At 38.1% G+C, this 27,637-nt stretch overlaps 2 protein-coding genes across 18 annotated transcripts in view; both read left to right on the forward strand.

Annotated features, from left to right (window-relative positions):
- atp2b2 (ATPase plasma membrane Ca2+ transporting 2) overlaps positions 1-15,966 on the forward strand; it is a 140,333-nt gene extending 124,367 nt beyond the window's left edge. For 8 of the 14 annotated variants that reach the window (XM_028002213.1, XM_028002217.1, XM_028002215.1 and 5 more), the window contains 9 exons: positions 1,111-1,290; positions 1,422-1,509; positions 1,690-1,796; positions 3,162-3,353; positions 3,644-3,857; positions 3,937-4,148; positions 4,277-4,384; positions 4,491-4,673; positions 9,617-9,928. In XM_028002213.1, the coding sequence (XP_027858014.1) occupies positions 1,111-1,290; positions 1,422-1,509; positions 1,690-1,796; positions 3,162-3,353; positions 3,644-3,857; positions 3,937-4,148; positions 4,277-4,384; positions 4,491-4,673; positions 9,617-9,928 (1,596 nt within the window). Of the gene's footprint in view, positions 1-1,110; positions 1,291-1,421; positions 1,510-1,689; positions 1,797-3,161; positions 3,354-3,643; positions 3,858-3,936; positions 4,149-4,276; positions 4,385-4,490; positions 4,674-6,187; positions 6,378-6,673; positions 6,724-9,616 lie in introns of all 14 variants that reach the window. The other 6 variants (XM_028002221.1, XM_028002227.1, XM_028002226.1 and 3 more) reach the window with 5 other exon arrangements.
- Positions 15,967-27,249: 11,283 nt separating this feature from the next.
- Positions 27,250-27,637, forward strand: part of slc6a11b (solute carrier family 6 member 11b) — a 31,361-nt gene continuing 30,973 nt past the window's right edge. For 2 of the 4 annotated variants that reach the window (XM_028002331.1, XM_028002333.1), the window contains exon 1: positions 27,269-27,556. The gene's annotated coding sequence lies outside the window, so the exon portion shown is untranslated. Of the gene's footprint in view, positions 27,557-27,637 lie in introns of all 4 variants that reach the window. The other 2 variants (XM_028002334.1, XM_028002332.1) reach the window with 2 other exon arrangements.

Below are 27,637 nucleotides of genomic sequence, written 5' to 3' on the forward strand. Positions count from 1 at the left end.
TATATATACTGTATATATGTTTTTGTCCTTTTAAGGGAATTTGTCTAGTTTTGAGTAGCTTAGTTTAACTACATTTATTCAGTAGAGCCAAAGCTGCTTAAAAATTAGAAAAAGGGCCTTCAACCTTGAGAGAAGTTTTTCATGGGTAAGCAGTGAGACGCACTTAACCTTCTGTGTTTGTTTCTGAAAGACGAAATGGACAATGAATGCATCATTGAATGCAGCAGGATCTTCTACATATTTTCCAATCTTGTAGGTTTTATTATTTAGGAAGTTTTACTTATTTGCTACACATTAGTCAAAACAGAAATATGTTGTTGTTTGGTCAACCTCCTTATTGTGGATAACCTTCCTCACTCCACTGTACATATAATCTTTTGAATGTGTAGTTGCACATTTCGGTATGTGTGTAGTTGTGCCTAAAACAGAAAAGAACATAGAAATAGAGTCTTCCATGTTTGTAAAAATCAATGTGGGCTCTCATTACTTTATGTGCACACATTTGTTTATGTGTGGGTTTGGAGAGCAGCACTCTCCCACATTGACCTTTGCCAAGAAGAAGATGTATTTCTGAATTAATACTGTTTTGCAAGCTGTTGATAACACAGATTTTTCTCTGTGCCCTGTGTGCACAATATCTTATAACATTTAACCATTTAAACTCCTGTTTACAGGAAACAATAAACTTCACTGCACACAGTTCTCATAAAAAAAATAGTTGAAGAAAATAGTTCTAGTCTGATATAATCGGATATATCAGGTATGCTTACATACCTTTATTCTTATTTTAATTTTCAGAAAATAGTTCGTAGTTTCCTTTAGGTCCACATTGTATGTTTTCCTCACCAGCTTGCAGCTTTACTATTTTGCAGTGTGCTCATTTCAGGATTGAAGCCGTAAGGCCAACTGTACCCACACCACAGACAGAGTCAACATATCCTTCTGGATATAGCAACACTATAGCATGATCAAAAATTATATAAGTTGTCAGAAGCACAACTACAAAAATGTTTTGTGACTGAAATAAAACAATAATTTTGATGCTTTAATAAAATGACAATTTTTAACAATTGGTGCATGCATCACAGGCTACATATCTCTGCCCGTTAGGTTCCCGATGCTATTCAGAAGTGTCAGCGTGCAGGCATCACTGTACGCATGGTGACAGGTGACAACATAAACACAGCCAGAGCCATAGCCATCAAGTGTGGCATCATCCATCCAGGAGAGGATTTCCTCTGCATTGATGGCAAAGAGTTCAACCGGAGGATCCGTAATGAGAAAGGCGAGGTACAGAGGATGTCGCTAAAATAACAGGGAGAAAAAAATGAGAGCCTTCAAAATGATGGAAAAATATCTAAACTGCAACCACTTTCTATCTTCATTTTCAAATGTTTGTGTGTATCATGAAACTTGTGTAGGTGGAACAGGAGCGTATTGACAAGGTGTGGCCTAAACTCCGAGTCCTGGCCAGATCATCCCCAACAGATAAACACACACTTGTCAAAGGTAAGTTTGTGGCATAGTTTTTAGGAAAGTGAATTGTGTCTGAATTTACTTCAAACTTACATTTTGTGATGTTGGGTGTGTGTTTTCTTTTTTTTAGCTAAATAAGACCCAAGAACTAATAATCTGATTGGCCGTATCGTATGAACTGTTCTGCATGCTCTGCTCTGCGTGTTTTGACAGGAATTATTGACAGCACTATGGCAGATCAGAGGCAGGTGGTTGCTGTGACAGGAGATGGCACCAACGATGGACCGGCCTTAAAGAAAGCTGATGTCGGGTTTGCAATGGTAATAAAACTAGCATGGGAATGTTTTAAACACTCCCATGCATGAGTGTTTTCGCTTTAATTATATATATTAATTTGAGCCTGATTTGCAGTCTTTTCCACTGCTGCATTATTTAGAATTTTCTCAAGAACTATGCCTTTATATTTGCTGCTTTAGTGTGCCCCCTAGCTGTGGGTTAAAGTACACACAGCTTAAATTTTGTTAGTTTCTTCCATCATATCCTCCAGGTGCATCAAATTAATGAAAAAGTTTCTCTGCAATTCAATTCAAAAAGAAAATATAATTTATGTAGCACTATTAAACACAGAATAATCTGTTTCTAGTGTGTGTTTCTGTTCATGCTAATTATGGCTTAGAGTTGATGAAAACCAAAAATTCTATTAAATTTCTTAGAAAGTTTGAATATGACATAAAGCTAATGACATAAAGGGACTTCTTAAATGGCAACATCAGCCTACTTAATGTACGTTTATGCACAGGACAGAATGTGCACATGGGGTTTTTGTTGGGGCTTGCTTTGCATAAATTACTGTGTCAGAGTGGCATAGCATTATAGCCAGGTGAGATTGCTGGTCAGCCATACACAGTAATTCTATAGTCATTAAACAAATACTGGGACTTTTTCCAGTGTGAACCAGAGCCAATGAAATCAGTGTCTCCATAAAACGTTACACCAGAGGGAAGCATGAAGGGCTCTAATATTTCCTGTGCTAAATTATGACTTGATGAAACAAAGTGGACCAACAAAAGCATATGACATGGCACTTGGATTCTGTGAATCTCCACACTTTTAGCTTCTGCCACAGTTTTTCTTTCCATTCAATTTTCTATCAATATGCTTGGCTAGAGCTCTCTGTGAACCGCCAGTTTATTTTTTAATTGAAATACAGAGAATAAAAAAAATTATTAAAATACGTTTCTCTGGTTCATTTTTGCTGTCCCTTAAACTGAGTATTTAGTTTTTTACATTGCTACTTTTGGGGCTTCTGACGATTACTCTGCGTCCCATTGATTACTTCTTAATAAGATTTTAGGCTTTTAATAATAATTCTTAAGAACTGTTTTTCATTTTGCCATGCTTGGTATTTAAAGAAAATGAGCTCAAAGACGACACATGCATTTCTGGATTTTACTACTTACCCTTTTTGATCTTTTAATTACAAAATAAATCCTAAACTTCAAAATAACATTTATTTTAATCAGCATTTGTAAAATAAAATAAAAAATTATGATGTCCTTGAACTATTACTTATTATTTGCATATTGTTCATCAAATTTCTTCCTAAAACCAATCCATGTTCCCAGAACAAGAAAAGAAAAATTAAAAATGGTTTTCTTTATTGTTGGTCATTTTTGCTCTTTCAGGGTATCGCTGGTACAGATGTGGCTAAAGAAGCTTCAGACATTATTCTCACTGATGATAACTTCAGCAGCATTGTCAAGGCAGTGATGTGGGGCAGGAATGTGTATGACAGCATTTCCAAGTTTCTTCAGTTCCAGCTTACTGTCAATGTTGTGGCTGTCATTGTTGCTTTCACTGGAGCCTGCATCACACAGGTAAGAGGCATTAATTGGGTATCAATCTCCTTTTCTGGCAATAGTGTAGCAAGTGTTGGCATTCCCCTGGTTGGGCTAGAATTGTGTTACTGTTTTCTAATCTGTAGTTTTAAATAAGGTGACTGGAGTAATCAAATGTTCTACAAAATGAGCAAAATGATGTTTTTGTGTTAGAATGATGACACAAAAACATCATTGTGTTGTTTGTAAAGGTTCAGTTTCCACTGTATGTTTACAGTTGTATTGGAGTTTTTGTTTTCTCAGTGGGAGTTTGCGTTTGATTTCCACAGGACTCTCCACTTAAAGCAGTGCAGATGTTGTGGGTTAACCTGATTATGGACACTTTTGCATCTCTGGCCTTGGCGACGGAGCCCCCCACAGAGGCCCTGTTGAGGAGAAAACCGTATGGTCGCAATAAGCCTCTTATCTCCAGCACAATGACCAAGAATATCCTGGGACATGCCGTCTATCAGCTCATTCTCATCTTTACACTGCTGTTTGCTGGTACGCACAGTTAAAATACAGCGTGCTAAAATACCTGTTCAGAATTAAAGAAGTTATTTTATTTCTCTGTTTCCATCAGGTGAGAAAATCTTTGACATCGACAGTGGTCGTAACGCTCCTCTCCATTCTCCTCCATCCGAGCACTACACCATCATATTCAACACGTTTGTAATGATGCAGCTGTTTAATGAGATAAATGCTCGGAAAATACACGGAGAGAGGAATGTCTTTGACGGAATCTTCAGAAACCCAATTTTCTGCTCCATCGTTTTTGGCACATTTGCCATACAGGTAAACAGCTGCAATATATTTTTTATTCTATTGGTGAATGTGTTTTATTTATCATCTAAGGATTTTTCACATATTGAGGTGTCTGGGAAGTCATTTTTATTTTTCGTACTGTGCACTATTTTGTGCAGATTGTGATTGTGCAGTTTGGAGGGAAGCCATTCAGCTGTCAACCTCTGAGCCTGGAAAAATGGTTGTGGTGTGTTTTTCTGGGGCTGGGAGAACTGGTCTGGGGACAGGTAACTAAAATGAATTATTGCCTATTGTTCATGCACTGCTTATTCTTTGGCTTTTGCTTCAGTTTTTGAATTTAACTAAAAAATGCTCTCTTATTTTGTTGTGTAGGTGATTGTCACCATACCCAACAGCCACCTGCGCTTCCTGCGTCGGGCAGGCCAGTTGACTCACAAAGATGAACTACCAGAGGAAGACGTAAACGAAGAGAACGAGGAGATTGACCATGCAGAGAGGGAATTACGGAGAGGTCAAATACTTTGGTTCAGAGGTTTAAACCGCATCCAGACTCAGGTAAGATTTTCATTTCATTTCAGGATTTCGTGTGACTGGTACCTGAAAAGACAAAATAAATTTGCTTCCTTTTACTTTATTCATCCTTCCCCATGGCACTTATTTTCAGAAACAAATGTGCCAATAGTTTTTGTTTTTAAGGGGATAATAGCAGATGCTATTCTAGATGCTTTATTGGTAAGCATCAAAGATCCAGTTCCTTTTATATTTTTGCATAATATTTAAGACATAAATGGCACAACGTTAAAGTCATTTTGTCTCAAGATAACAAATTTAGGAACATGAAGATCCAACTTTTCCTGGGTGGATGGAAGCACTTTGGACCATCGAAGGAACAGAAAATAATCATTGAACTGTTGTCATTGTGATGCGCTCTAACACCGGTTTCACTGTGATAGTTAACTCTATTCTGGTTTTGTGTTACACTTGATTTCATCTCACTGATGTATCACTAGTGGTCCTGTGTGAAGTTATCCCAAAGCATGTTCACTTGAGGCAAACTTTTGTTTTTACAAAAATCTATAGATCAAATTGCACTTGACTTGTCTAAATTTTATTTAATCAAAATCAATAGTTCATGCTGTTTTTATGTTGTTCTTTCACAGTTGTTTTAGACTTGACTGCTTTTTCACTTATTTTGTTTGCAGCCTTTGTACGTGTTCATAACCTACAAAGTGGGCAAGCGAAAGACAAAAGACATGTCAGGCTTTTAAAAAGGATCTACAGCTAATGTCCAGTATCTGAAATCTTAAATCTGAATCTGAAATTAAACTAAACATTCGGACACAGGAGTTACAGTATGCATAATCCTTCAATTGATCATCTACTTTAAGCGAAGTTTCTTTTTCATAGCTGTTCTGAAATCACCTTTTTGGTGCAAAAAACAACTTTTTATTATATTTCATAACTGAGTTTTTTTTTATATCTTTCATAGATTCAGCTAAAGAACTGGGAACAAAGTGTGGCATTAGTTCAACTACTTTTCACAAAGTCCTTTACCTTCCCACCTAAAATCCCATTTTTACTAAATTGATCAAAATGTCTAGACACAATACATGTTCATAGCTTTGGAGCCTTATTCTGCCTCGGTGATTAATAGATCACTGTTAGGTGAACAAATAAACAAATTAAAATGTTACAAAGACTGACAAATGTGTGAAAAAGCAACTTAAGTCTTCATAAAGCCTGGAGAACTGTTAATCCAGACCATTTTAAAGGTCATAACACAGTCTGGTTCTGGCAGCAGATGTTGGATGAATCACAACTTCTACAGTCCTGTATGTTCATGACCACCATGACAGGTACATGTTGCTCTATCTGTAAGATGGCCTTTTATTCCTATTCACCACTTGGTTGTGGAGATACTCCACCCTGACCTTTACCTCCCCCCACCCTTATGTGTCATGACTGCGAAGTTGTACTCCTTTTACCCAACCAGCCAGCATGTGTTACCATTTAGTTTGTGTCACTCTGAGCAGCCATTTGTCCTCTCCTGTCCCGCTCTTCTTCCACAGATTGAAGTAGTCAACACCTTCAAGAGCGGCACCTCCTTTCAGGGGGCTGGGGCTCTGAGACGCCAGTCATCCACCACCAGCCAGAACCAGGATGTAACCAATGTTTCTAGTCCTAGTCACGTGTCCTTGTCCAATGCCCTTTCCTCTCCTACAAGCACTACTGCTGCTACTGCTCCTTCCACTACTGGCCGTGAGTCAGAACTCTGTCAGTCTGCTTGTCTGCTCTCTTTGCTTCAGGGGTGCCATCCAGTCCTCATCAAGCTCTTATTTTTAAACTTAAATTACTAGATATTATGCCACCAATGCCTCCATTGTGACGTTGGCATCTCTGAAGATTTGTCCTTTTCTCTCTTGCTGCTTTTTTTCCATTTTCTCTATTATTCTGTCTTTTTTATGTTCACACTGGATTTCAAATTCATCTTGATATCTCCTCCCATGGTTGGCTGTACTGTCCTCTCATTGGTCAATGTGTGTTTGTTTCCCCAGAGTGCTAGGAGCACAGGACTAAGAGTGATACCCACGGCGTGACATTTCAGGTTGTGAGTTTGTCTCCCTCTGCTCATCCTCCATACGTCATCACATCTGTCATTCCTCTCGTTTTTATGTCTCGACGGATGTTAATATTAACTAATTCCAATCAACTCTCAAAAGGGACTGGGGGAACATTCAAGTATAAGTGGCAATGTTGTTTTATCTGCCACATAAGTGGCAGATAATAACGACTTGAGACAAATCAAAATTTTATTGTGTATTATATATTTTATTAACTCAATAAACACTGAGGAAGCGGCTGTATGTGTGGTTAAGGACGTCCTTTTTATTACCTCGAATGCTTTCAGAGAAATGTTTCTTCTTAGCTCAAGATATAAGATCCTAAGATCTGTGATCATCTCTATTTTCAGCGTTGAGTCTGAACGTAATCGACACCTTAAAGTGAACCTATATATACAGTATATATATCACTAGAGAGAGAGAGAATATAAAACAAAGGTTTAATGTAAAACCACCAGAATGAGAAAATATTTCAATATTTCTATTCCTCATTTGCTAGATAAAACAGAAAGCTGCTTGCAGATTTTGTCAGTAAGCCAGTTTGTTCTTCTCTTTCGGTCGCTTAATAATGCTGCTGTGGTTGATTATCATGTTGCCATATTATCAGACAGGTTCCCAGCAGAAGCATTAAAATAGATAAACCTCCAACCCTCCATTTTTGTCAGAGCTTGCCCTGTCACAAACTTATATTAAAAAAAATCCCTCTTATTATTACTTTTTATTTTAGCTTTTGCATCTTCTTGCACCCACTAAGCCATAATTACAGCAGTGTTATTGTATATTACATGTAATGGCTATAATTTCCAGAACCCATATGACTCTCAAACTTCAAGGAAAGAAGTTACTATCACTGTGCGGTCATTTGCAGGTCTAACATGCTAAAGGAGAAATGGCACAAACCTGAACTCTCTTTTCAATTTTTTATGTAAAGGTTGCAACACATCTTCTACATATCATGTCTTTTGTATTTCATGTTAAAATATTTTTAAATTCCTCAGTGAAGTTAGTTTTTCCTTTGGATCACAACTTAAATTCACATGAAGGATCCTACATTTATTGTTATCCCTGGTTGTATAGAATCATTTTCATTTGTCACTTTGAAAAAGTCTCACTTCGAAAATCTCTGATAACAAAATGACTTTGGTCACACCTACTGGTACAGCTAAGGATTTTTATAATTCACTTTTTAGATGGAACAAGAACTTTTAATTAGTAATTCACAACATCCTCCTGGCCCTGTGGCTCAAATTTTGAGTGACACTCATAGTCAAAATTTAAAATAAAACATGCAGTATAGGTAGTAACCAGATAATATGTAAGAAAACAACTGCGTTAGTAAACTCCATGATGTTCAGAGGAACATTTAAAAAACCTTAAAATAACTGTGAAAATGCCAAAAAAAAAAATCTTGACACCTCCAGAGCTCATCGCAAAAGCGCAGCAAATAGGTTCAACTCTGCCTACTGGCAACTTGGCACCGTTGGATGATTTTAAAGTTTGAGTCTAGCAATCCAGCAGAAAGGCCTTCTGCCCTGCCAGCAAACACCTCCATGTTTCTGTTTTATTCTAAATCCTGCTGGGACTGTACCTGCAACTATATGTCATATCAGCCTAAGATTGACAAAAAGATGAATTGGTTAAAAGCACCTGATCTGAAGGGGATTTTAAATTTTAACATAAGAAACTTGTTTAAATTTTAGAAATTGCTTACTTATCAATAATAATTTACAATCAGTTATTCCGTTTGTTTTATACCAATGCAAAAAAGCCTGATCTAATTAAGTGGACATGTTACCTTTTCTGATTCTTCAAACCTCAGTTTCTATATGGTTTCCAGGTCGCCATGTTGTAAGTTGTTTCCCGAAAACAAGAACATGTGATTCACTAAACACTCACACACAGCTGGGCTTATACTTGAGTGTTTACTCAGATATGCATGGAGTGAGAAACATGCTTCAACCGTCAGACACCTGACAATGAAACTTATTTTCATTATTCACCTCCTTTCGTTTGATGTCGGCTTTTCTTGTGCCAGTGTCCAGTTTGTCACTGTTGCATGTACTTTGTGTTTACATCTTGTGTGTGTCCATAATATTTTAACCTACGGTGTTTGCTTGTTGTCTAAATGCCACTATTTTATTTCTGGGATGTGTTTTGTTGGTGTGAGTTTTATTTTCACTGCAATGCTTAGGTTGAGCCAACCTCATGCAGATTTGACTCCATTTGGGACAATGCCTCTGCTACACTGTGCTATATTTGAGTGTTTTGTGTGTCTCATTCAGAGTCTGTGTGGATATTCAGCCAGACGGCGGTCTGGTGCCCCCTACCCCCTACCCCTCAAGAAGTTTTTAAACCGCCTCATTGGATTTCTCTGATATAACCAACTTCTTTCTTACTGACCTCGTCCACCAGATTTCTTCAAAACTGCATGTGGTATTGTCCTTCAATTTTTTCTGTAAGCATTCCATTTATTAATGTGGCTTGTTTCTAGGTATACAGCACATTGGACTAAAGCGTATACTTACAACGAGCGTTTGTGTTGCTTTTGTTTTTCTGGAAATGTCTGATTTCCTTGTGTTCTTTATGATTATGTTCCTCACAGTTTTTCTTAGTGCACGCCAAAATTAAGTGACTTGTGACCTGTAGTCATCTTGTGCAAGCAGAAAACAGACTCCAGTTACCTTCTCTCTTGTTTCTCTTTCACTTTTTCTCTTCCACCTTATATTCTTAAAAATAAATATTTTTTTCTTCTTCTTTGTCTGTTTTTTTCACCTACTCTCCCATTACGAGGTTCCCTGCAGCTCTTTTTATTTGATCTGTAGCATCACCGCTCATGGTTTTTTCCCCCTTCCTTTTTTTGATCTTCTCACACAACAGATTCGAGTTGTGAATGCATTCCGTAGCTCCCTCTATGAAGGCCTGGAAAAACCCGACTCCAGAACATCCATACACAACTTCATGACACACCCTGAGTTTAGGATAGACGACTCCACGCCTAGCATCCCCCTCATCGACGACACAGATGATGATTCGGCCCGGAGGAGGACGAAGTACTCCAGCCAGCCTTCGTCTCCTAACAAGAACAACAATGCCATTGATAGTGGCATCAACCTTACCATCGACATCAGTAAATCTGCCGCCTCCTCCAGCCCCGCCAGCCCTCTCCACAGCCTGGAGACCAGCCTCTAACCCCCGTCCTGAACGCCGCAGTGACCACTCACGTTGTTCCCTCATGGTCCGGGAGCGCCTCGTCCAGCTCTCCCATACCGTAATTTGTTACTTCTACCACTGCTTGACACATGGCCACTCAGTTCTCGCCTTCCCCTCCACCCAGCGCACCATGTTTCACCACTGACACAGATCTCGTCCATCTCCCTCTTGTAAGCTAAAGCCAATAATGCTCTCGCTTCCGTTCATCATCGAGCGAATCCTTGTGAAATGACAAGAATAAAAAGAAAAACACAATCCAAAAAGCTCTGCAAAGCTACACGACCTACACAGCCATCCTGCTTTTGTGGTTGCATGTGTATGGTGGCAGCCTTGATGGTGTGTATGACACTATGCTTGTACCGGTTAGCATGTACTGTATAAACGTGCAGCTGTCTGCACGTTGCGTATGAACTGTGTCCGCAGCGACACCTGGAGGAGGACGAGGAAGAGGGAGACTGCCGAGGAGTGCAGAGTGCAAACAGACTTTATACTCTCCTTAAACTCCTTCTCTTCAATAATAACATTGTTAACAGAGATACAGTAATAGTTTAAATTAAATTAAAAACCATTGTTATTATTCTGAGTCTGATTATTCTTGTTATTATTCTTATTGATCCTGCATGAATGTACATTACCCAAGTTTTATTTAAAAAGGGTTTTAATTTTATTGGAGTTGTTTGGTTCTGATGGGCTGAGCATCGCAGCGGACTACACATGTAAAGAAAGCTTCTCTGAGTCCTCCCTCCCTCCTCTGTGTGGCATGAACATGTACCGGACTCTTAAATAATTTTTTAAAAAACTCCATAAGCAGAAATGTGTATCGAGGTGGTAGGGCTGAACTTGCACAGTAGTTTTGCACCTGATGGAAAAAGAGAAATGCAAAATATTAATAATAATAATGATGATGATGATAGCATTTATGGGATATATTCTATACATATAAATTCATAAAATCTATTTAGAGAGAGTTTATCTTTGTTTGTTGGCATGTTGCCTTGTTTCCGCTTCAATGGCTTAAATTACTTTGACTTATTTATGTCTTAAACAGAATGTAATTGTTTACAACCTCGTAGAGATGAATTTCCTGGTTTCTTAGAGGAGGTGAGCTCAGAATTTTGTTGCTGTGTTATTACGGGAAAAACCATGTGCTGAAACTTGCCTGCTATATTGTCAAATAATGTAGATATTTTTAGAGGATAAACGAGAAGAAACCAAAATATAATGGGATGCATAGTACAGTACATGTGGAATCTTAGTATTACTCTTTATGATTGTTGGGATCTAATAAGAGCGGCTTGCCTTTGGTTTTTCCTAACGAAGGCCTCCTTTTTATGAGAGAGGAGGATATTTGATTTGATTAGATTTTTTTAAAATTAATTATGGTTTATTTTTGCTTTGCTTTAATGCTGACCTGGAGTCAGTGCTTGTATAAAAGGTTGATATCAGGACCTTTTTATTTAACTGTCGTCTAGGTAAACCTGCTTGTTCAAAGGACTTGATGTTTTAAAGATGTATGTGACCATCAAAAGGCTGCAATCCAGTCATTTTTAGAAATTTGTTTCAAACTTGCAATATATTGTGCTGATATTTTCTAATTTATTTTTGATTTTTTTTTTTTTTAAGCTTCTTTTCATCTAGACACAAGCAGCCCCTAAATGCTGTTGGCATTTTTAACATCTAAAGAAAAAGGAAAAACTGATTTAAAAAAAACAAACAAAACTAATAACAACAAAAATGGAATGTTGCTTTGACTCTTTTTCTATATATATACATAAAAGATTTCCTGCACTATCTGGTTATGAATGAAAACTTCTGTGGTGTAACTCTAGATGTGCTTTTGTGTGTTTTAACCAAGCTTGTCTTCCTGCCGTCACAGAATATACAGTACTCTTAGCATCTCAACTGTACTCACTAGTTGTAAACTATTTATTGTACTTTGACCAATCAGACATTATCAGAAGTCGCATACAGAAGGCACATGTATCCATTTTTTTGCACTCAGAAGGACAAGGCCACTTAACTAGCCTCTAGTATTATTACTCTACCTAACCGAAGTCGGTGGCAAGCATGATGTCATAAAGTAGGCTCATTATGCAACTTGAAGAATTTTTTTTTCCGTTTTTAACATAAATTAAAAATTATTCTGTAGACAATGTAAACAATCATTTCTCTGAGCAGCTTTATCCTTTTTTGTTTGTTTTTGCATCCTCCTCCTCCTCCTCTGTCATTGTTCAGCCAATCCGTTTATCTGAAGAGGGTGCACAAGCTTTACTAGTCAGCTCAGGCATGTCGAAAAACATCTGAATAAAGTCTGTCTTATTTAATTTGAAAGAAAACAGTCTGGGTTCTGATATTTACCTTAGAAGTTCTTAATTTATTTTGCTATTTTTTCTGGTGTTTGCCTTTTTTGTTTGTCTGTAAAAATTAAAAACGATAAATGAAACAAATAAAAAAAACACATAGATATGGCATTTTCCGTATATAAAAAAAGACTTAAGCCAACATTCTCGAACCATTTTTACATCGAGGAGGACTTTCAGCTTTAAGAAACTGAAGTTAAACTGATTCTTGTAAATAGAGTTATGGGTCCACTGAGGACAGAAATGTTGAAAACATGAACTCCTCCTGATTACATCATGCAACTCAATGAGTCATACTGATGACGCAGCACTTTGGCTGTTTGTAATCAATCACCGCTCCTGTCAGACACACATCCAAATCATAATGTGTTGTAACGACCTGCCATTATGTTTATGATGACACCCATCATGATGATGATATCAATGATACTTTTTTTGCAATATACTCACCTGCCTCGATGTACTGTATTTAGCAGCATGCAGTTTGTGGAACAAAGAAAAAGAGAAATGCCAACAGATAGCTTTTTGGCATACTTAGCCATTCATGGGTAAGTGAATTAAGTGTTCATCTTGTTTTTATGATATTTTTTTTATCTATACAATAATTGTAAATAAAGAACTCAATGTCTTTGTTCATTTAATACTATGCAAAAAGTCATGCTTTTCTGATTGTTAATCCCCTCAGTTGTAGAGTGTGTTGCTGGAATGTTTGTGGTTTCAAAAATCAGTAAAAAATAATGTGATGTAAATTATTTTTTAGCCTGACAAAAAGTAAAAATGATGCTGAGAATTCTTAGAATACGGTGAAACGGATTTTATAGTGGTGATGACTATGATGATGGACTGTGACTCCTGCTGCTTGACTGACCCATTTATCACTCTACTTACAGGAGCACCAGTGAAAACATAATCATCATATTACTAATAACGGTAATAAAAAGAAAACTCATTTAATAAATTTCCCAGAGCAGCATGACTAGCATGGTGTGTCCTCGCCCCGTGTCACATGTGCTGTTCTGATTTTGTCGTGCCTCACTTTGACTTTGTTTTTGCTGTTTACTGATTTAAGTTAAAAACATCTCAGATGTTTTACGGTTGCAAGTTTATAATTTGTGAAACTCTAATCACGATGAGGCAGCATAGCAGCATCTGAAGGAACAAAAAAGTGTCGTCTGAAATTTTATCTGTTCTCCTCGCCTCCCCTGCTTGTGTTACTTTGCAGATCACACATACAGTAGTTTAAGTGCTCAGAATGGGCAAGATTAGAAATTAGTACATCAGATGTGCATCATAAATTAGAGAGGTGTGATGAATTTATGTCTGTATTAGATTATATTAGGAGTCCTATAAATTCAGTCATGACATCATATTTAATCTGAAAATTGAATAGTTTTCTTTTCCTGGGAGCTGCATACATTTTACTGAGAACAAGGAGATTTCTGTTTGTTTCTCAACATTTTGAATTTTACATTAGAAACAAATTTGATAAAACGGTAAGATCAAGATTTGTTTTTTATTGCCAGGTAGACATCTGTTCAATACCAACAAAACAAAAAACACATAAAAGAAACACTAACAGAAACTAATCAAAACAATATTAATTGTAATCCACACTATGGATAAAAAATCAACTATAAAACATGCACCTGAAGCAATAATTATAACTAACTAAAAACATGATTACCAAGATCTAATCACTTTCTGAGAGGCCAACGAAAGGGTTTTATGCCTTGATTAAGAATGAAACCTAACTTTGACCAAAGGGGAAAAGTTGGGAATGTGAAAGTCGTCAGTTCTTGAATTACTTTTGTCTCCAGTTAGCTTTGCCAGCAATAGACAACTGCCACAATCCAGAGAAAAACTTAAGGTCCAACTCATTGCAGTTTTAACTTGTGCATAAACGCTGTTCCCGCTTAGCAGCATATATGTAGTTAATACACTCACATTCTTCAACAAGTCAGCCATGTTTAGATGAGCCATCAATTCAGCATTTGGATGTGTTTAATGATCTGAGAGGTAAACTGTTGATAAAAATAAATGAATAAAATTCTGATGCTGACAAATGGAGTACATAAAACATCTGAACCTGGTAAAGTGTGCAATCAACTCTTTTCCTGGATCCAGTGAGAAAGCTTTCCTGAGAGTTATTCACTGACTCCATCTCAGTCCCATTTCCAGGAAGAACGTGTTAGAAGTTGACCAGCTAGTCAAACACAAACTTAGAGTAACACTTAGAGTGTTTCCATTACAAATGTTACTTTGTCGATATTCCGCTAATAAAATGCTTTATGTGGGTGCTTCATTACAGAAGCAAAACTTAAATTGTTTCAAAAGGACAGTGGAGACAAAAAATAAGAGCTTTAAAAAGGAAGATTAAATAAGGTTCATGAACAGTGAAGGAAATTATTTTGTGTGAAAGAGGAGTCTACGTACTGTACAGTTCAGTTCAGGGACATCCCTTTAAACCTTTCACTAGGGTGACATTTTTTGTACTAAAAATCCATTTCTATAAGTGAGTTCTTATTTGCTGTAAAAACTCTTGGAAAATACCACTTTTTTGTGTAATTAATGGACATGACATGAGTGTCACTCTTTATTCAGATTCAAATTCAGTAAAAAAAAACATTTCTAATTTTTTTTAACCTTTTGGCTATATTCTTATTCCCTTAGCCTCGTGTTAATGTGACTAAAGAAAATATAGTTTCGCAAATTGTACCAAAGGAAGCCCCTGTACTTGAAATCCGTTAATGACGCCTATGTCACTATATGTCCACTGGAGGGCAGCACTTCATCAGCCATGTTTATCACTGTCTTGCATTACTTGTAATCTCGGTTCTTGAAGTTGTTCCACTTTGTGTATTCCTGTCCAATATGGCTGACAGAGATGTTGAATTAACCTTAAACTGAACTGCTTCCATGCTGTTTTAATGTTTGGTTTACCTTATATGACCAGTCAACATTTATAACATTGACAGCAGGATGTATTTTTAGTATCTTGAGTTCCTAAAATACACACAGCAGCAAAAAGATTGCCAAGTCCTGTAGAAAAATTAAATCAGCTAAAAACTGATCAGCGAAGGATTATAGAAACTTCACAGTGAACCTCAAGCAGTTTAAGTTATATTCAAAATCAAATACAACATTTACTTTAATCTTGAAGGATGACTCTGGACCACCGAGTCATCTCTCAGTGTACCAAAGTAGACAATTCTGTCATTGTCTCTGGTTTCGGAATGGATTGACATAAGAATTGGGACACTTTTAGTCCTTGGCTTGAAACATTTGGGTGTGCTGACTCTAAAAGCTCAGACTCCAACTGCAGTTCGCATCTTGTGGCTCTGTCCCAAACTCTTGAATGTATTTTGGCTGATAATCTTCCAAAGACTAGTTTTTCCTGTTCTGCAGCACCCTTTCAAACAGTTTTTTCTTCCACTCAACCTCCTGTTATTATAATTGGATACATTGTTGTGAACAACCAGCTCTTTTAGCAATCATCTTTTGTGGGTTACTACACCATAGCACATTTCTTTACTAAGAATCCATTTTTCTCTTGTTGTTTTAATGTACAATTTTTAATTCAAAGAAACTGAATTTTGTTTTGATTAGCTGTAAACAGAAATTGCAAAAGGAACAGAAATAAATGCTTGATATACATCAGTCTGAATGTAAGCTAAACAACTTTTTCAATGGAATCCATTAAAGTTTCAATTGAACTTGCACTTGAACTTGTTGACTGCAAGAAATAATTTAAAGAAACCGATCAAAACTTCACTCGGTTACCTGTATCCAGTTATTAGGATTAAAATTTGTGTTTTTAAAATAAATTTTTAAATAAACCTGTTTTCCTTTCTCCTAAAACGTTGAGGGTTTTTGTACCCTGACATTAACCCTGTGTTCATCTGAGCATCACCTTCACAGTGGGTGTAGCTGTATCAGCATGCGTGGCAGTCCCTACTGGGGCGGCACAGTCTGTGAATATAGAGTGGGCTCCCACAGCTCAGAAGATTAGCGACACAGTGCATTCAGGTCCATGTGCGAGGGCCGATTTCCAGGAAGAAAAGCCCTTCGTTGGGCCCCCAGTTGAATCCTGCTGCTTCCCTTTGGCCTAATAGAAGGCTGCAGTAACTGACAGTCCTTTACAATCCGCCAACACTGGTGGAGGTTTTGGAGGATCTCGTTTCTTCTTCTTCTTTTTTCCCCCCCTCTTTTACTCTGTTTTTCTCCGAAAGGACTGATTTTGAAATTACTCGTGTGCTGCCTGGTGTGTGTATGGGTTGGTATAGTTGTGTGCATTGGTCCATATGTGTGTGGTTTCATGCGCACACGCAGACACCCACAAGGACACACACGTGCACGTTTGAATGCCAGTGCTGGCAATTGTCTTAATGGGATAAGGGAAGACTATGGTTCCTGTTGAAGGGAACAGGACTGTGGGATTGACATGGGAAAACACACACATGTTGCATTCATCGCACCAGTGGCTATGTTGTTGGTTGATTCACAAAAAAGGTGATATGTGGTGACTTAATGTCTTCAAAACAGGCCTCAGGGCTGCAAATATTCTCAAATCTTTCCAAACATCCAAGCATGACTGAACCTTAACCATCAAAAATTTAAACAAATTCAACTGTAAATTGTATTTGTAAACTTATATTATTTATGATTATTGATTCATATTAACCGAACATAATGTACCATTTGAGGGAACAAAGTTTCGCTGTAATTAGTTGAATCTGCAGTGGGTTGCAATAAATGTCTTGGCCAATAGGGGTCGTCTGTGGCAAAATATTGAGCCAACTTTTGTATTTGTGAATTGAAAAACTTTTGTGTCAAACAAGTTGTAGGAACATATTAAGCAAAGCTGTCAGTTGTGATGTGTGTGTGTGTGTGAGAGAGAGAGATTAGATTAAGGTATCTGTAACTCCAGTCTTCCAATCTCAGTGTCCTGCAACTTTTGGATGCATCCATGCTCCAACACACCCGAATCAAAGGCTGAATTACCTCTTTGGCATGTCAGCAAGTTTTGCAAAAGTCTGATGATATCATTTTTTAAATTATTTGATTAAGGTGTATTGCAGCAGGAATGCATCCAAAAGTTGCAGGACAGGGGCACTTGAATGCTGGAGTTGCAGACTCTTGGACTAAGATAAAACTGATCCTAATTAAAGAAAGGTCTTACCACATTCCTAATTAATGTCAGCATGAAGGCAACCGTTTAGATTTAAAAAGAAACTTGAAAGGAGAATTCTGAGCATTCATCTTACTCTGACTCTAAACCAGGATCTGCTGTAAAAAAAAATCCTTTATTTCTGCTAAAGCATATATTTTTATTTCTGATGTTGGTACACTGGGAGCACTTGAAATCAAAGTCAAAATTTTGATTTTATTACACAATCTTGCCCTACAAATTTTATTCCAAAGAAACGCATAGTGTCCAGCCTCATGACACTAGAAAGTTGTTTTGGAATCATTATTTTGTGGATATTTAGAGCAATTATTCCATCTGAAAAATCTGAAGAACTTCTAAAACATTTGTTTTTAAATCATTATTTAAATGCATTAATTGTTTTTTGGGGGGAGGGGTTTGACAAAATTATTAAAACTGTGGAAGGTCCACAGGTTGCAGACCCTGCCCTAAACCACACTTAGCATGCCAGTAGTTTATTTTATAGTGTTTATAATGTTACTACATTGCTCCATAATCTGATAAATTCAGTCTTCTGACCAGATCATGATACCGTAGTTTAATCACTGACAAATGAGTTTGGTTGGAATATAAACCTCCTGGGCTACAATCACAGACTATTAATGATGTTTTGTAAATCATTTTTGTTATATTTTCAAAGTTTACAGGTCATTTTTGTCTATGACACAAGATGCCTGGGCTGGTGATGTTAACACACAAATCCTGATACAACCTGATGACAGATGATGTCATCTTCCTCTCTCTCAGACCCATAATCTTACTCAGCTCCTCAATGACAGCAGCTGGACAGGCCTGTGATTACTGCTCCACCTCCAAACCTCACTGGTACAATTGCTCCATTCTCCTGTTCATTCTTTCAATACCAAGATGTCAGGGGGCGATAAGTGAAATGGCAAATTCACACAATGACGGGGGAGACTGATCAACATCTCATCTTGAGGTAAGAATGAGTTGAAGAGGAGGAGGAGAGTGATAGATGAAAGAGAAAACCAGAACAGAAAGAAAGAGACCACTAGCTGCCATTATTGATTTGATATGTGCAGTTTGTCTTCATTACCCATGGTCCACTGCTGTCAGAGATGTGCTAACGGCTTCATGCATCACATGGTCGCCTGGCAGGTGAGCGGGGAGGCAGACAGAAACAGGAATGGCTGAATATATAATTGCACATCTGGTTTATTACCATCCATCACTCAGGAATGTGCAGGATCAGACTGAAATAATTGCCTTGATGCTGATCAGGCTTTGGAATATGGGGATCACATTTATTCTGTTTTGGAGAAGCTTTACTAGTGCAAAATGTGTCAATAAGGCACAACATGCACTACAGAAAAAGACTTTCCCATAAATATGTGGTGTGTAGTGTTAGAGTATCCAACGGCCGTCTGAAGTGAGAGATGGGAGTATCAAATAGAGCGATTGCTATTGTTTTCCCAAGTTGTTTTTGTCAGTATAGCCACAGGTTCTACTTATTCAAGTCAAGATAATTTATCTGTAGAAGTAGCACACCTGGTTGGGACTCGAAGGAAAGCTTCTGTGACAAACAAGTAGACTCTATCTGCATAAGTTGGAATAAGCTAGCTTAGAAACCGACCCATACTTTCTCCCTCCTGTTTGTTGCTTTGTTCAAATCACCAACTTTGTCTGAATTAACACTACGTGATTTATACCACAATAGCATAAACAGCAATTCCCCCTGTGCTGGAGAAGATTTAAGTGGCTACATGATAGTAGGCCATTTTCTTGCATCGTTGTCTGTTTGTGCAGCCGACCACACAACACTTTATGACCATTTTTCCTGTGAAATCAACTAAGTAAAAGCAATTTTAGGCTACCAACTGTATGTTTTTGTGACAAGCTTTACAAAGTTGATGCATACAGTTGTTTTGACTTCCATCATAGCGATGTGGGCCACTTTCTGAAGAGTGTGACGTCACATGTGTAACAAGGTAGCCTTTCGCGGTTGGATTTTACAGTGAGGATGAAGCTTTGAGGCAGAGTCAGGTGGAAAACAGCAGTGGTTTATTCTTCACACAAAATCAACAACACTTCACAGGTGAAACTGCAGTCTTAAATAGTCCCAGCTGTGTTGGACCAAACCACCTTTAATTCACAGGGCAATCTCAATTCATCAATATCCACTTATTTAATTAAAATACCTTTTACTAAATACAAACATTTCCATTTACTTTTTATAAATATTTTATGTTTTATCATTACACCATATGAAACACCACAAAACCCATAAACAATTCCTCCCCCCCCACACTTTTCAATGGCCTCTCCCAGAGACTATATATGGTGTCTGGACTCCCGGGGCAGTATTTGTCCAAACACCCTGGAGAGGACACAGAAAAGACAGGTGAGTCACTCTACATTAGCACTCCACACCTAACAGATTATGCACAACACATTTGCTGAGTTTTACCCACCAGTAGCTCATTGCTCTGAGTAACAATTATCCTCCCTCCACAGGCAACCACCTCACTCGTCAATGAGGAGCAGCTGTGCAGAGCCCAGAACAAAAGGCTACATGCTAATCTCTAAAAATACTCAATAAATACAATTAAAACTTCTTGTGTGCAAATTGTTACTGATGTGCAAATCTATGCTTAAAGTGCAGTGCTAAATAAAGTGCTTGTTAATAAAGTGCAAAAAGTACTTTAAAAATGCAATACAGTGATTTCAGTAAAATAGTCCCAGTAATGAAGATCTCTTCATTACAACATGCAAAGGGCAAATTGTAGCTTCTCTAGCCTCTTATTTTTGTTTTGATAGAAAATAGTTCAAAGTAATCTCTGTTTAAAACTTGTTTACCTGTTGGTACCCAAAGCTGGCCCATGTCTGGCAACAAATGGGTTAAAATGGCTCCAGAAAAAAGGCTTGGCTTAGAAGTGCACAAGACTTTTAAGGAATCAAAACTTATCTCCCAAGCTTACAGTGGGCTGTTACTAGAACTTCTTGTTCCACAGCTAAAGCCAGGCACAGTGGGCGTCTGAAGTTCTTGCTTTGCTTTGTCAGATTCTGTTCTTGTACAAAGTATGAGGCTGCTTTATTAAACTGCACATATTGCCAGCACTTTTAATATTGAGCATAGTAAAATGATCCCCCTCAGCTTTGTTGGCGTGTGGCCAGGTGTTCTGTTAATAAGACTTGCTCACTACTGGGTGGCCTGGTTGGTCACCGCTCAACACTCTTCTGTTGCCAAGCAAAGACTCTCACAGGGAGGGTCTGCTGATATGTTTGTAACTTTTGCTAAATTACGGTTATTGCTTTAAACTCTTCCTGTTGTCCCTCTACTGCTTCTGTGGGATACGTTTTGTTGCACACCGTCACGTGCAGATGAAAGAGACAGGGAGGTGAATGGTTGCAGTGGATTGGCTGCAGGCAGTTTGTTGAACCTGTGTTTGGGATCTTTTGCAGTGAGCTCTTTGTCTGGTATTTCCCCTCGTTCCTTTTCTTCTCACTTTCCCTCACTGAATCTTTTTGTTCGCTAAAACTTTGCACGAATGCAGTCCAAAGCCTTCTCAGTGAAGTGACCCATGTTGAAATGTTCTGGGGGCGTCCAGTTGAATTGCTCAAACAAATTGCTGTTGATATGAAGATGTGGGGGTCTCTGAGACTGAGGTTCATACACTTGGCAGCAGACGGTTGGCGTCACAGCATGTTAAATGGCTGCGTTTTTGACTTTGTCTTTTATCAGTCAGTTTGTGTTTTTCTGTAGAAGTGACTTCACTTTTAAACAAATACACCAAATGGAAATTTACCAAGCTATCCGGTTCATTGTTGTCCAATAGAATGATGTTCAATGAAAAGTGCATCTACATGTTGAATCTGAACCTTTTTCTACATTGCTCCAATCTACAGAGCTGACCAGGTCTTGTCAATCTGCTTGTTCTTGTTTCTGTGGTTTTCACCCCAGTGGAATCCATGATCTCAGAGCCATCACTGACCAAGTGTTAGAAGGAAACATAGTGGAGCGCACTGAAGTTATTGTGCACTCCATTGACTGGTATAAAATGCTATGTACAGATACCAAGATGCTGTGATGCATCACCAAGGGAACAAAGCATTGTTTTTACAACTGGCAGCAGCTGATTTGCACCTCAAAAGCTCAAATACCTGAACAATGTCCCAAAATCCCAGAGGTGTTGAAATGGAGGCTTCATGGATGCAGAGCAGGACATATCAGGAAGTTCAAACCATCTCTCTGCTCAGCTTTCTAACCATACGACTACACAGGAATTTAAAGAGGAGCGGCTAAAGCAAATAAGGAGGATTAGCAGAGCTTTTCAGTAACGAATGGTATCAACGAGGACATATTGTTTATAACTGTTAGCATGGTATGACAGTCGTAAAGCTATCATACAGCAGCAGTCTTCAGTCAGAGGACTCTTCAAATTTAAAAGACTGACTGCTATCAGCGATCCATGCTGTCCACAACATCACCATTCAGAAGGTACTTGGATGATATGGACCCCTTGAGCGTGACGTCACGCCCCCATCTCGCTCCCCGACATTGGTTTTAACTGTTAGGTTGTCAATAAAATATCTAAATCTTAAATGCACGCAGTGCTTTGCTACACTGTGACAACTAGATAACAAGGTTTTTTCTTAATTAAAATGTTTTAATTAAGAAAAAAATAGTGAGGGAGAGGGAAATAGTTCAGTTATTCTTGCTCGACTTTGACAACCATAACATGTAGATGCGATGTAGAATTCGGTTCAATTACAAAATAAAAAAATCAGACCTACTCACCAACTCTGATAGATCATCAGTAGATCAAGTGTTTATGCTAATCAACCACAGCTGTGTTATATTAGCTAGTAGTGGCAGCAATAGAAAATCTACCACTGCGATCACTTATTGATAACAGCAAAATAAACATCAAGCTTTAAAACTTAATACAGTAACAGACTGAATGTTCTGTTATTTGTGTGGGAAATGCTTGAGTGTGGGTGTTGAAACCTGAAACATATAACATGTGAGTTTTTGTCAGTTGCTAAGGCGACGAGTCCATGGAGTAGCCCACACAGAGAATGAGAAAAAATGGTTTTGAGTTGGTCTTTAATGATATTTTGTGCTATTTCTGCCTTTGCTGTGGCTACATCCATCTCCAGGTTCCATTTAGTGAAAGGAATTGTGGCTATGAATGGCATGTAAAAGAATAGTCTTTTTGCCCTCCTGCATTGTGTGCATGCGCGAAATTACCGGATATTGACCATTTGCATCATTCGAGGCACTATAACAGACTTCGGAAGTGAAGGTCGGGAGGATTGAACAGAGCAACTGAAATAGTTTTCACAAGTAGTTTTTGCCAGTTTTTTCATGGCTTCTACTTGTTTGAGTGAAGCTAATTTGTGAATGTAACACACCTGTTTTGGCTCACAGATGGCAGTGTTTACAAAAGTTGGAAGTAGCTAGCTTAGAAACCGACCCAGGCCTCCTCCCTCCTGATGTATTGATCAAATTGCCGACATCGCCTGAATTCATGCTGCATGATTTATATCACTGTCATAAATAGCGTTTTCTCTTACAACACAAGATTTTATTTTGAATTATCAGAGTAGATATGCACCCCACATGTTAGATCTTCCTTTCATTGTTCTTCCACTTTTTGTTTATCAGATGAATTCTAATAGAATAAATGTTGTGTTTTGTGGTTGTAGTTCAGTTTTGCAAAGGACTTGCAAGATACAATTATGTTTGCAATCACTTTTTTCACTAAGCAAATGATTTAATAAACTTTACAACTAAATAATAGCTTTTTGATTGTTCTTCGTCTCTGGTTTCAGAATGGCATCGGAGGCTGAGAAGAAGCTGGATTAAGATCAAGGATTTGAGAGGTTTCAGATGTACCACAGGGGAGCATAGGTGGGCGTACAGACAGGTGTAGAGGATTTTGTCCAGAAAGAAGGAACTGCCAAAAAATGGGTAAGGTTCCAGGTAACTAACCTCTGTGCCAAGCATGTGGTTGGCTTGGCACAGAGAATTTTTCTTTCTTCAGGAGTGTAAGGAGAAACTTGAAGCAGTTTACCTGGGAAAAACAAAGTAGAACATGATGAAATGTAGTACACAAGGGGAACTGGCTTGAAACTGCTACTGGAGGGGAAGGGAGTCTGTCGGGTAGCCAACACGATGAGCTCAGGTTCTGCCAGCTGCTGCCTGTTGGAGGTGCCTCACTAGAAAAGGTGCAGGATGTGTTCCCATACTCTGCATGAAAGTCACAAAGATTTTTTTACTCACTGACAAACATTAAATCAGAGTTAACACTTTCTGTTAGAGGTCAGTTAGGATTAATGCAGTTATTCTTGTTATCCAGTTATCCAATTAGCTTTCCTCAATTCTCTCATGATAGTTTGCTTGGAGATAAATTTATTCCACCTGGCAGTAGATCAGTTGAGTTTGCAGACTGCCGTTTTTCAGTTCTAGGTTTTCTGCGGCACTAAGACCTTGGCTTTTTGATGACCGCTACAAAACACTGTGTTTGTTTTTCTTCAGGCACTTTTTAACTAATTTGGCTGCAAGCTTGGAGTTGTCCATATAGAAGACCCATTTGTGCCCAGTTTTTAACTTCCAGACAATATTCCCACATGATGTTCTTTCATTATGATGCCATCTACTGTATTTTGTGAAGTGCACCAGTCCCTCCTGCTACAAAGCACCCACACAGCATGATGTTGGAATGGTGCTCTCCGCTTTGTAAGCTTCATCTGTTCTTCCTCCAGATGTAATGACGGTCATTTCCACTAAATACTTGAATTTTAGTTTCATCAGACAAGATGTATCTTCAAAAATGTAGGTTTTTGTCCCATTTCCAAATGGTAATGTGTTTTTTTTATGATTTGCTGTGATGAATTCTTTGCTGAGTGGCCTTTCGACGCATTCTTGTGCAGGATTCTTACCAGCTTCAGCCCCAATCTACAAAATGTCCTTTTAGGGGTTAAAATTCAAATTTCAAAACTAAATACATTAATCTGGGACACAACACTAATCTCCCTCCTAAAGAGCATGATGACTGGACATTTCCATAATGCTTATTATCGCACGTAATTATTTGAACAGATGACATTGCACCTCCACTTATCTTGAAATTGTACCCAAAAATGAACCAGACATGTGAAGATTCACAGTTTTCTTTTTCTTTTGATTGTCCCATTAAATTATTATTATTATTTCAGGAAAATACAGACGTTATGTTCTGGACTATAGTGTCACAGTTTGCTGTTCTGTGTTGATTTTATTTGAATAATTTCACAAATCAGAACACTACTTCTTGTAGCAGTGTACCTGCACATAGTTAGCTGTCATTCTTAAGAACTCACCTTCTGATAATGCTGTGAGCTTTGACATGGGTCTGGTTGAAAAGCACAGTGAGTACTTGCCAGCCACTTTGGGTGGCCATACTTCTTATGCAGGGCACTTCTTTAAAGCTTCTAATGACGAGTGACCCTTGCATGAACAAATTCTTAGAGACTAGGTCAGGCTTTTAGATTCAGGGGAGTTCCTACTGCAACCGTCTATCACGCCTGGAAACCAAGCAGTCAACTTGTGTATGAACAAACTCTGTAGCCTTCCATTTTAAGCCCAAAAGGAAGTTATTATTTCCAACAGCATGGGTTTTTAGGCCTTTATGACGGGTGAATCATTCATCATTACCGACTGACGACAATGTTTTTGCAGAACTCTCTTTAAATTGAGCGTTTGTGTGCAGAGTGACTTCAGGAGAAGACAAAGAGTCCTGAGTTGGTATGCTAGGAGCAAAACCTGAGGAGCAACCACTCTGACAAAGAAAACCAGACTGTTGACAACAATCCATAAATCAAACAAGGTCAGTGCTTCTTTGAAGATTAGGGGGTGACTTCCCACCAGACTTACACCAACAATCACCTCAAATTATAAAGAAAGCTATATATGAACATTCTTTCAATATTATTTATTGTTTCTGCAATTTCATGTTTCATAAAAACCCACCTTGTGTTACCAAAGTGGTCCAGAGAAGTAAAAAAATTAATTCTAATTGCATCCATTAGATGAAATGTGTCAATTTCAGTAGGTGTTTATTAAGCATAAATTTATTTTGTTGGTAGTGCGCTTACAGCAAGAAAGCAACATGTGTAACTTTAACTGAGCAAATGTAAATCCAAATTTAACCCAAACATATTCATGATGCAAGCTTGGTATTGGTTTGATTGCAGCATAGTTCCTTGTCATATACTATAATATAAATAAATGGAACCCATAATGCAAAACAATCTTAACAGGTCATTTGATCAGATGGAAGAAGATGTAAAAAAAAAATAAAATCAGACTCATCTAAAATTGAAAGTCTACCAATAGTTTTTATCGTCCAAGAGAAAAGTGGCATTCATCCATTTTTTATTCTTGCAAACTGGTATCTATGGAGCTCAGTGAGTGATTTTGGGGGGGGTGCAGGTTGTAACACAGGACCAACACACACAGTAACTTCTAATGGATAACATGCATGTGATATGCAGAAAGGCTCAGATTCAAACCTGGGATCTTTCTGCTGCAAGGCAACAACAGTGCTATGAACTGTGCAGTTAGTTTAATTCAGTTCAGATTTTACTGAAGATTTCCAGCATTAAATAGCTAAAAATCAAGCAGTAGGAAATATTTAAATGTCTTTTTTATTGCTATGACAGAATAACAAACACATAGACTGGAAGTGCAGGGGTGTGTCTTGAATTTTCCAACTACATACAATCCAGCTTGATCCTAATATTAGAACAATATAGTCAAAATTACTGAATCATTAAATATCATTTGACAAAGGGCTAAGATATCTTGTTTCATTGCATTAGGTTTTTGTCTTTGCAGCAGTCCCTCTTACTGAGGAAGCCTGTGGAGACAGTGAAGAGGAACAACTCCCTCCTAACAGTATGAAACTGTCAGGAGAAACAGGCTTAGTAAGGATAACCACCTACTGCTACCAGCTGGGCCCAGGAGGGAGGAGCGTACAGATAAAGCACTGAAGGACTGATCAAACAGAGCTGATTTATTCATTTATATGGTTGTATTTTGTAAGCAGAGAAGGACAGAACACCTCCCCCTGATAAAATTGGGGAACTAAATTTCCTATATATCTAAATTAAGAAACTGAGGAAATCTCTTCTCTAAGTATGAAACTTTGCTAGACAAAAGGTGCATTTATTTTTAAAATTACTGATACTAAAGGCAAGAAGGGCAAAGAGGGTTTCTCGCTGAAACCAAAAAAACACATTGTGGCCACTGTGTGCTAACTTATTTTACCAGATTTAAAAAAAAACAATTACTGGAAAACAAATTCCCTTCCCTTAAGGCTTGAATGCATTTTAAACAATTGTAATGTGCTTATTGGACAACAAACGACACACTCAGACAAAAAAATTGCTGTTTTTATTAAGTGAGATCCTTATTTTACACAATACTTGTGAAGTTTGGTTATATTTCAGCATTTGATTCAGGTCCCAGATTGTTCCACACACTTGATTGGCTGAGAGCTGGTCTGCCTCTCCCAACCTGAGACCCCTTCATCTTATGCTTTTTATTTTGTAAAATACATGTTGGCATTAATTATTTAATGGCTCTTTCTGCGATGTAGCTGTCATAAAGAAGATGCCTCTAAACTTTTGTCTCCACGTTCTGTCTGCCTCCTTGCATCCTGCTCTCCCTGCGCTGTGGTAACTCCGCTGTGAGAGCTGGACTTGTTACCAAATGGCTTTTATCCAAGTAGAGGCGCCTGAGAGCGCACAGCCCGCTGAGTGGGAGCGCAGTCGCAGGTTATCCATCGCCTTGTGCAAGTTGTGTACCGTCACTCCGCTGCCTCTGGGATCTTCCTTTATATAGACGTGAGACTTAACAAACCCATCTCATTCAGCTGCGGGTGCAGATTGTTTTCCTTTTTATTCTTTTGTGCCCTCTCTCCACTCTGCACCCCCCCTGATTGGGCTTTATTCATTCTGCGTGTTTGTAAAGGTGATTGTTAGTGCTCATCATCGAGGGAGCCAAAAGGTTTGCCACTGTTCCATAGGAGATTGGTGAGTATCTCTCTGCATGTTTTAATATTTTAACACCTCCAGGCTGCAAGTCTGGAGATACTGAAATGTTTTTAGCTGATT

The sequence above is a fragment of the Xiphophorus couchianus genome, chromosome 20, assembly GCF_001444195.1.
Source record: "Xiphophorus couchianus chromosome 20, X_couchianus-1.0, whole genome shotgun sequence".
NCBI classification, from domain to species: Eukaryota; Metazoa; Chordata; class Actinopteri; order Cyprinodontiformes; family Poeciliidae; genus Xiphophorus; species Xiphophorus couchianus.